This window comes from Thalassophryne amazonica, chromosome 14, assembly GCF_902500255.1.
Source record: "Thalassophryne amazonica chromosome 14, fThaAma1.1, whole genome shotgun sequence".
NCBI classification, from domain to species: Eukaryota; Metazoa; Chordata; class Actinopteri; order Batrachoidiformes; family Batrachoididae; genus Thalassophryne; species Thalassophryne amazonica.
In genome coordinates this window covers 414,523-424,454 of record NC_047116.1, presented here as the reverse complement: position 1 = coordinate 424,454, position 9,932 = coordinate 414,523, and the positions used below count along the sequence as shown (strand labels likewise).

Sequence of the window (9,932 nt, the reverse complement as noted above, 5' to 3'; positions counted from 1 at the left end):
CCTCTCTACTTTTAAGATTAGGCTTAAAACTTTCCTTTTTGCTAAAGCTTATAGTTAGGGCTGGATCAGGTGACCCTGAACCATCCCTTAGTTATGCTGCTATAGACTTAGACTGCTGGGGGGTTCCCATGATGCACTGAGTGTTTCTTTCTCTTTTTGCTCTGTATGCACCACTCTGCATTTAATCATTAGTGATCGATCTCTGCTCCCCTCCACAGCATGTCTTTTTCTTGGTTCTCTCCCTCAGCCCCAACCAGTCCCAGCAGAAGACTGCCCCTCCCTGAGCCTGGTTCTGCTAGAGGTTTCTTCCTGTTAAAAGGGAGTTTCTCCTTCCCACTGTCACCAAGTGCTTGCTCACAGGCAGTTGTTTTGACCGTTGGCGTTTTTCTGTACTTATTGTATGGCTTTGCCTTACAATATAAAGCGCCTTGGGGCAACTGTTTGTTGTGATTTGGTGCTATATAAATAAAATTGATTTGATTTGATTTGATTATTGCCTTATTTGCTCTATAACTTCGGAACTCTTCTTTAGTGCATAGACGCGTTTTGATTCCCTGCAGAATTCAACAGAAGCTGCTGTATGGTGTAAAAACAACATGAAACCACTTAGATTTTTTTTTTTTAACTATAAGATGTATCAATAGCCTTTGTCACAAACATGCATCTTGACTATTAGTGTGTAAAGTCATCAAAGACCATGAAGCTCTAAAACTTCAACAAGGTATACTGGACATCTGTTGTCTTTTGAGATATTTGTTGACTGTTGAAAGTAACGGATTGCAGTCATGTTGCTGGCTATTCCTGCTCATTGGGGCAAATCCCATTTGTCTTCAAATGCACCATGTCACTTCCTCTCTGCCCCTCGCTATGTGACAGAGGACAGAGTGACATGAAGACGTCTGTTTGCGGTCTTCGTTTGAATGTAGCCTAACTCGGGGGAGGAAGGAGGGGAGTCAGCTGCAGGATTCCATCACTCTTAGCAACCATTACTGAGTTACCACGGAAACGCTCAATGTTCTCTGCTTGTCCTTTGTCCTCCCCTGTCCTCTCTCTTTCTTTCTTTCTCTCTCCCCTTCCTCTCCATCCTGTCTTTATTGCTAGCCGACTCTTCATGTTGCTACGGCGATGCTGTGGGACATTCAGCCGCCGCACTGCTGAACAGGCAGTCGACCTGTTCGCTGCTGCTCGACTGAGCGATCTGATCAACTTTCAGAAATGAACTGTGCCCTGTGAACTTGAACTCATCTGGATAAGGTCAGAGGTTGGACGTTATCTTGATTTTGGATTGGTCAGTCTGACGAGTGACATCATAGCAAGTTGGATGAAGTTCTACCAAAAGATTTTTCTTGGGATTGGGACAGGATTTTTTTTTCTTAACAAGTACACTGGTTTGAGAAAAGGTCTGACACCTCCTTCTCCTCCTCTCTAGCACAATGAGTGAGGAGGTGGAGGAGGTGCAGCTGTCTGAGGGGCTGCAGGAGGAGGAGGTGGAGCAACAACAGGTGGAGGAGAACGAGGAGTCACAGGCAGATAAAGTACAAGAAGAGGTGCAGCAGCAGATTGAGGAGTATCACCGGCAGGAGGTAGAGCAAAAGACTGAGGAGGTGCAGCTGCAGGCTGAGGAGGTGCGGGACAAGATTCAGCAAGCTGCGCAAGAGCAACAACAGCCTGAGGAGGTGCAGCTGCAGCAGGAGGAGGAGCACCAGACTGAAGACGTGCAACTGCAGACTGAAGAGCTGCAGGAGGAGGTGCAAGACTTTGTGAACAATCTGGAACAGAATCAAAACCAGCAGGTCCTGATTCGACTCAGAGAAATGTGAGTAAATGCAGAACAGACTAATGATCAGTGATGCCAAGTTAACGATGATGTGATTCGTGATTGATTTTGGATTTGATGTCAGCAGATTGCTGACGTCATATTAGAGACTCCTGGTTTGTTTGGGATGATGACACTGCTGACAGTCGGAGAGAAAATGAGGACTAGGGCTTATGTAGTTGTATTAGATTTTATTCTGCTGCTAACAACCTAAAATAACATCACAGCGTTCACCAGGATTCGAGGTTACTGCAGCCAATGTCAAGCAGAATGCCTTTTTTATCCTCCATAGTTGCCATGGTAACAGCAGAGCATTACGCTGCAGTAAACTCATGGTTTGGGGGGGGGGGGGGGGGGGGGGGGGGGGGGGGCAGTGAGGAGGATGAAGCAGGGGATAAAGAGAAAAAGCTCTTCAGACTCAGAGCATGAATGTGTTTGACCAAGTTTAATAATCTTCTTTAAAATGAGAAATTTACACTTACAAATGTTTTACTAATAAATTAGGATCAGTGATGTTTCTGGATGAGTGAGGCAGGAAAAAGGTCCCTTGGGCAAGGTCTTTAATCCCCAAGTTGCTGCCAGTGTGCACTTGAGCGCTGTGTGTCACCGCACACTGACATCTGTGTTTGAATGTAAATATGAGCCATCATTTTAAAGCGCTTTAGTAAAGTCCATTTACCATAACCATACATTTCTATAAGAAATGCCTGGCTGCTCTGGGTAAATCAATCAAGTTTTAATTCAGCTTTTTGTTTTTCTTCATGAGATTCGGTGAAAATGACACGGTGAAATGTAATTTTCAAAATCAGTCTAGAGCCTGGAGGAAATGTGTGTCACATGACCAGTGCAGACAGATCATTTTTTACTGTGAAAGCACAGGTTTACAATCCAAGTACCCATTCACAAACTCTAAGCCTCTGCCACAGTCCAGCCCAACACCAAGTCCATGCAAGTATGAAATAGTGTAGGAGGCAGACCACATCCCTGAGGAATGCCAGAAGTGACTGGGGAATGGTCAGACACTCCGCCCCCACTCTCCACAGCACTCACAGAACCTCTAGAGATGATGTCCCAGAAAGCAGCCTGGCCATTTTGCAAAAAGCAAAAAAAAAAAAAAAAAAAAAAAGCCACAAAGAAGCATCACCTCCTACTTAAAGGGAGGCGATGGTCTAGTTGTTAGGCACTGAGCTTCAGACCAGAAGATCCTGGGTTTAAGCCTCTGTCTGGAAAATCACTGTGGCCCTTGGGCAAGGTCCTTAGGTGTAGTGAGGTCTTTGCATGGCAACACCCTGACATCAGTGTGTGAATGTGAGGCATTACTGTAAAGGACTTTGAGCTTGTGATTCAGATGGAAAAGGGCATTACAAATTCGGTCCATTTAACACTGCTGATATTGGCACTTGTCTTCCATGAGGATGAGCTTCACAAGGATGCATTTTTTGGCTGACTTTTGAGTGTGACATTATAAAATGAGAGTTACGAATGTAACTACAGTTCTATGAATTCCAGATGACCGCCAGAAGGCAGTGCTTTAGCACCTGGATAACTACATGTGCGCAGCACAGAGGTCGAGAATATATACCAACAAAGTCACGCCATTGGATGTGACCTGGGTGACGTCACTGGTTGTCTTTATACGAGGTCTGTCAATAAAGCAACGGTCCTTTTTATTTTTTTCAAAAACTATATGGATTTCATTCATATGTTTTTACGTCAGACATGCTTGAACCCTCGTGCGCATGCGTGAGTTTTCCCACGCCTGTCGGTGACGTCATTCGCCTGTGAGCACTCCTTGTGGGAGGAGTCGTCCAGCCCCTCGTCAGAATTCCTTTGTCTGAGAAGTTGCTGAGAGACTGGCGCTTTGTTTGATCAAAATTTTTTCTAAACCTGTGAGACACATCGAAGTGGACATGGTTCGAAAAATTAAGCTGGTTTTCAGTGAAAATTTTAACGGCTGATGAGAGATTTTGAGGTGATACTGTCGCTTTAAGGACTTCCCACGGTGCGAGACGTCGTGCAGCGCTCTCAGGCACCGTCGTCAGCCTGTTCAAGCTGAAAACCTCCACATTTCAGGTTCTATTGATCCAGGACGTCGTGAGAGAACAGAGAAGCTTCAGAAGAAGTCGGTTTCAGCATTTTATCCGGATATTCCACTGTTAAAGGAGATTTTTTTAATGAAAGACGTGCGGACGGGTCCGCGCGTCGGGACGCAGCCGACGCGGTGCGGCGGCACAGGAAAAACACCTCCGTGTTGATAACCATTTGTAAAATCCAGGCGGCTTTTGATGGCTTTCAGTGGAGTGAGTATATGAGAAATTGTTTAACAGCAGGACATGTTCCAACTTGTCCTTAAGGCTTTCAACAGAGGTGTTTTTCCTGTGGCGGAGCGTCGCGTCGGCTGCGAGCCGACACGCGGACCCGTCCACACGTCTTTCATTAAAAAAATCTCCTTTAACAGTGGAATATCCGGATAAAATGCTGAAACCGACTTCTTCTGAAACTTCTCTGTTCTCTCACGACGTCCTGGATCAATAGAGCCTGAAATGTGGAGGTTTTCAGCTTGAACAGGCTGACGACGGCGGCGGAGAGCGCTGAGCGACGTCTCGCACCGTGGGAAGTCCTTAAAGCGACAGAATCACCTCAAAAATCTCTCATCAGCCGTTAAAATTTTCACTGAAAACCAGCTTAATTTTTCGAACCGTGTCCACTTCGATGTGTCTCACAGGTTTAGAAAAAATTTTGATCAAACAACGTGCCAGTCTCTCAGCAACTTCTCAGACAAAGGAATTCCGACGAGGGGCTGGACGACTCCTCCCACAAGGAGTGCTCACAGGCGAATGACGTCACCGACAGGCGTGGAAAAACTCACGCATGCGCACGAGGGTTCAAGCATGTCTGACGTAAAAACATATGAATGAAATCCATATAGTTTTTGAAAAAAATAAAAAGGACCGTTACTTTATTGACAGCCCTCGTATACCAGACGCACCCAGCGCTCGCTTTTTTTTTTTTTTTTTTTTGCCAGCTTGCACTCGACCGAGACGGACGCACTTTTCTCTTCTCCCTCCCTCCTTATCTTTCCTGCTTTTGTGGCGTGTTGTCTGTGAGGCTGCAGCTTTGCTCTTCTGGAAACGACAAAAATGGATCTGTTAAAGTGGTCTCTGAACGCAATTGACACTATTTTTTCTACAAGACCTTCGGGAGCGGAGGACCCGACCTGTCCTGCTGGGACGCATGTGATGGGTTACGTGATGGACTCGTGGAGGAGATGGCAGGTCATGTGCCTTTACATGCTTTCTGTGGAGGACGTTGAAGATGTGTACATATTCGGCTTGGTGGTGACCGGCTTTTTGATGTGTGGAGCGGGCACTCTGCTGGTTTACCTGAAAATCAAGAAAGTGGAAGCAGCTTTGATTGGTCGTTCCAAGCTGCCCTATATGATTGATTCGATTGGGAAGGCAGTGGCTGCGCAGTCGGCGGGGGTTAACCGCGCGTTGGATGACATCTCTAGGAAGATTGCAGCCCTGGGAACCTGCTATGACCGTCTGTGAAGACCACATTCTACATTTCAGATGCATTGAGAGCCACTCTGTTCTCAGAACTGTGGAATCTTTCAGGCGTCTGTTAATCTGGCTATTCATTTGGCTTCCCCAAATACAGCTGCACTTCAAGGTCGCTGTGATAAGAAACCTCCTCAGAAGAACAACACTCAAGCCTCGCTCCCTGGTCTTCCCCCCTCCCCTCAGCTTCTCCAGCTCTGACGTGAACTGTGGACTGTCCAGGACTTTCTCAGCCTGCGCAGGGCTGTTCCCTTCCCCCCCCCAGACTGTCAGACAAGGCCGTCGACGGCGCCGAAACTGGCTGCCTTCCGGAGTGTTCTGATAAACTGGTCCTTTCAAATCTCGGTTGTCGTCCTGTGTCCTTGTTTTGTCTCTGTGATTGTTTTTTGTGCTGATGGGATTTTTTGTTTCCTCATTGCCGCTGTGTAATGCAGCGGCTATGAGGGTTTTTTTTTCTTCTCCTTTTCCCTCGTGTTTTGCTTTCATATATATGTTTTATGTACCGGGCCGGCCTATGTGTTGTGTGTTATGTGTGTTGTTTGTTATGGGTCGGTGTTGGTTTGCTCAGCCCTGCTGTTGACCAAGGCAGGGATGTACATCTGGAGCTGGTCCCCGGGCGCCTAATGGCGACCTCTGCTCCTACTGGCAAATAGGATGGGTTAAATGCAGTAGCCACATTTCATTGTGCAGGAAAGTTCTTCTGTTCTGTGCATATGACAATAAAATTTCCTTGATTCCTTGATTTTCGGAATGAACTTGCAAGACTCTGAGTGACAGGCAACTCTGGCGGTCATCCGGAATTCATAGAACAGTAGTTACATTCGTAACTCCCATTCTCTTTCATTCCTCCTGACCACCAGAGGGCGGTGCTTTAGCACCTGGATGACTTACCAACAAGGTCACGAAGAGTCACACTCACCTCACATCAGCAGTGGGGAGTGGAGGCAGACAACACTGCCGAAGTCACCGTAGGAGGAGCAGCCACATTCAGTCTGTAATAGTGGGCGAAGGTACAGGATGAAGCCCACGTAGCAGCAGCACAAATATCACTCAAAGGGACACCTCCCAGTGCAGCGCAGGAGGTGGACACCCCTCTGGTGGAATGGCATGTAACCTTAGGAGGCTGAAGACCTCTGGACCTGAATACTTGTAAAATGGCATCCACAACCCAATGTGAGAGTCGCTGCTTTGAGACAGGACAGCCTCTTTTGTGATCACCATAACACACAAACAGGGCATCAGTTTTCCGGATCCCAGCAGTCGCACTAATGTACTGCTTCAACATTCGGACAGGACACAGAGAACCTGAAACAGATAATCCTGGATCAGAATGTGGGCATACACAGCCAAGGAAACTGGCTGGTTAACATGAAAGTTTGAAATTCTCTTGGTTAAAAAGTACGGATTAGGCCACAGCGTAACCCCAGATCCATCAGAATTCCATTGCAAACAGTCCTCAGCGACTGATAGGGCGTGGAGCTCTCCCACCCACTTAGCCGAAGATAGTGCAAGTAGAAAGGCAGTCTTCACTGACACCCATTTAAGATCAGATGGTTTGAAGCAAGCCTTGGAGGCCGCAAACATAGAGCACCTTTCAAAAAACGACACACTAAGAAACGTGAACCCACTGACCGGCCATCAATGTAGACATGCCGGGCAGAGGTTGCAGCAACATAAACCTTCAAGGTAGCAACAGAAAGTCCTTTCTCCAGCAGTTCTTGTAAATATTTGAGTAGAATAGGCACAGGGCAATGCTCCGGGTCTAACTTTTGGTTCTCACACCACCACGCAAACAGCTTCCATCTGTTGTCATACAAAGCCCTGGTAGAAGCAGCACGTGAATTAAGGATAGTCTGAACAACAGCCTGGTCACAAGAACTTAACAAGGAGTCCGGCCCCTCAACGGCCACACATACAGTTGAAGGCGTTCTGGGTGAGGGTGCCAAATCCTCCCCTGTAGCTGTGACAAACAACCTTCCTCTCCAGGAGAGCCAAAGGTTCCTCCTCAAGGAGTTTCTAAATCATGGGAAACCAAATCCTCCTTGGCCAGAACAGAGCAACCAGCAGCACCCTGTGGCTGCTCTGGTCTATCCTGTGCAGTGTCAACATTAACAGGGGGAGAGGAGGGAAGGCATAAAGGAGGCAATCCGGCCACAGGTGAGCCAATGCATCCTGCCCCAGTGGGCTGTCTGGTTCCAAGAGGGAGTACCACCGTGGGCAATGTGTCGAGGTGCTTGAAGTGAAGAGGTCCACTTCCGCTACACCATACTTCTGCCAGATCATCTGGACCACAATCGGGTTCAGTCTCCACTCTCCCAGTGGTGGTTTCTGTCTCGAGAGTAAATCTGCAGCGCTGTTCTGTACGCTGGACAGATGAACTGCTCTAACACTTTGAAGGTGAGGCAACACCCATAAGAGAAGCCTTTAAGTTTCTGCCAATGAGTGATTGGACCTGGTGCCCCCCTGATGGTTTATGTGATAGACTGTGGACGTTTTGTCTGACTGGACAAGAACATGTCTTCCTCTCAGGGCCAGGAGGAAATGCTTGAGAGCCAATCGCACAGCGCGAAGCTCCAGCACGTTTATGTGTTGAAGTTTCTCCTGAAGACTCCAGACACCCCTCACCATCCTTTGATTCCACACGACCCCCCAACCTTTGAATGATGAATCTGTAACAACCACCTCTCGACGAGAAGGGACAGAGCCTAGAGGGACACCCTTGCAGATGAAGTCCACGTTCCCCCAGGGTCTGAGGTGCAGAAGGCACTGGTTGGAGAGTTGTACAAGCCTGTGCTGATGCAACTTTGAGTTGAGGCCTAGGTTGTTGATCCAAATCTGTAGGGAACGCAAGAACAGAAGTGCCAAAGTACCACTAGCGACATTGCAGTCAATTTGCCCATCAACCGGGGCAGCAAACCAAAAGGCACCGTCACAGTGAGGCGAGACGAATTACATCGTCCACTCTCTGCGGGGATGGCGATGCAGGGAGTTGATGGCAATGCCGATGAAGGTCGTTTGTTGACTGGGAACAAGAGAACTCTTTGCAAAGTTCACTGTGAGTCCTAACTGAGAGACATGGTTCAGTAGAAGAGCTGTGTCATTGTGCGCCTGCTCCTGAGATGGAAGACAAGCCAATTGTCTAAGTAGGGCAGGATTCTTAATCCAAGAGCTTGCAGTGGGGCTAGTGCTGCAGCCATACATCTAGTAAATGTACGAGGGGTGAGAGAGAGGCTGAAAGGAAGCACCCTGAACTGGTATGCCTGACCCTCGAAAGCAAAGCGGAGAAACTGCCTATGACGAGGTGCCACTGGCACATGGAAATAGGCGTCCTTTAAGTTGATGCTTGTGAACCAGTCTCCTGGTGTGATAGCTTGAAGGACATCTACTGTGCAGAGCATGTGAAACTGCAACACCTTGAGATAATGATTCAGATGTTGGAGAACAAGGATAGGGCGAAAGCCCCCATCCTTCTTTGGAACAAGGAAGTAAATTGAATAGAACCCCCTGAGCTGGTCTGAACTGTGAACTGGCTCTATGGCCCCCTTCTCCAGGAGTTCCAAAATCTCCCGTTGTAGGGAGGCAGACTGCACCGAGTCAGAAACAACAGTCATCCTCACCCCATTGAACTTTGGAGGATGACATCTGAACTGCATTCTGTAACCCTCGAACAAGGTTGAAATGACCCATGGGTCTTGAACTTGAGCCTCCCAGTGGCTGAGATGATTTTGTGAAAAATTGGCAGTCAGACCCAACCACCTCTGCCTTGCATCCCTGAGGACCTCTGGGCACGATTACTGGAAGCTCTGTGAAACCGTTCAGTTCTCGGGGTCTGCCCATAGGCTCCCGAAAGGCAGGCCTCTGGGAGAGCTGGCCCTCAATTGCAAAAGCATGTCCAGCTCTGGGAGTAGGCGGGAGCCTGGATGTAGAGTGAAAAACTGTAGCACGTCTGACTGGCTCAGGCCTGGAAGACCGGTGTAGGTCAACAAACTGTCACCGAGATTTACTAGCCTCAATAGCATGCTCCAAAGTTTGTTGGGCCGCAGGTCCAAATACTTGGCCTGGAAGAACCGGCAGTGAACGGAGTGTGCCTCTGCAGGATTCAGACAGGGGGGACTGCGCAAGCCACACCTGATGTCTAGTGATGGTAAGGGTTGACATCAGTCTGCCAAGCTCACTGGACATATAAGCAAAGGTTTGGAGTGAGGCATCACTAAGACTTTGAGTAGCATCATCAACCTCTGCCTCCCTCAAAGACTTTGAGAGGGCAAGGGCTAAATGGGACAGTGAGTTGCCTAGGCGACCAATGCGAGCAGCTATGTCATAGCTTTTGGTGAGGAGGTCATCAGTGACCCTACACTGAGGTTGTGGGCAGCGGGCATCCGGCCGAGCAGCATCAGCCGGAGCCACAACCAGGTTTGCAATAATGCTGTCAACGGTGGGCATACGGTTCAGCCCATACTGCGCTGAATCACACATAGAGCTAAGGGGTCTGCAGTCCTGCGATAGATGGGTCAATGATTTGGGGTCTGCCCAACATCAGTGGAGCTCCTCGATAT

The 9,932-nt window shown here is 48.1% G+C and overlaps 1 protein-coding gene across 1 annotated transcript in view; it reads left to right on the top strand.

The window, feature by feature from the left end:
* Positions 1–1,433: 1,433 nt before the first annotated feature.
* The window catches only part of pde1a (phosphodiesterase 1A, calmodulin-dependent), a 397,928-nt gene continuing 389,429 nt past the window's right edge, over positions 1,434–9,932 (top strand). Inside the window, exon 1 of the mRNA XM_034187112.1 lies at positions 1,434–1,816. Within this exon, the coding sequence (XP_034043003.1) occupies positions 1,434–1,816 (383 nt within the window). The remainder of the gene's footprint in view (positions 1,817–9,932) is intronic.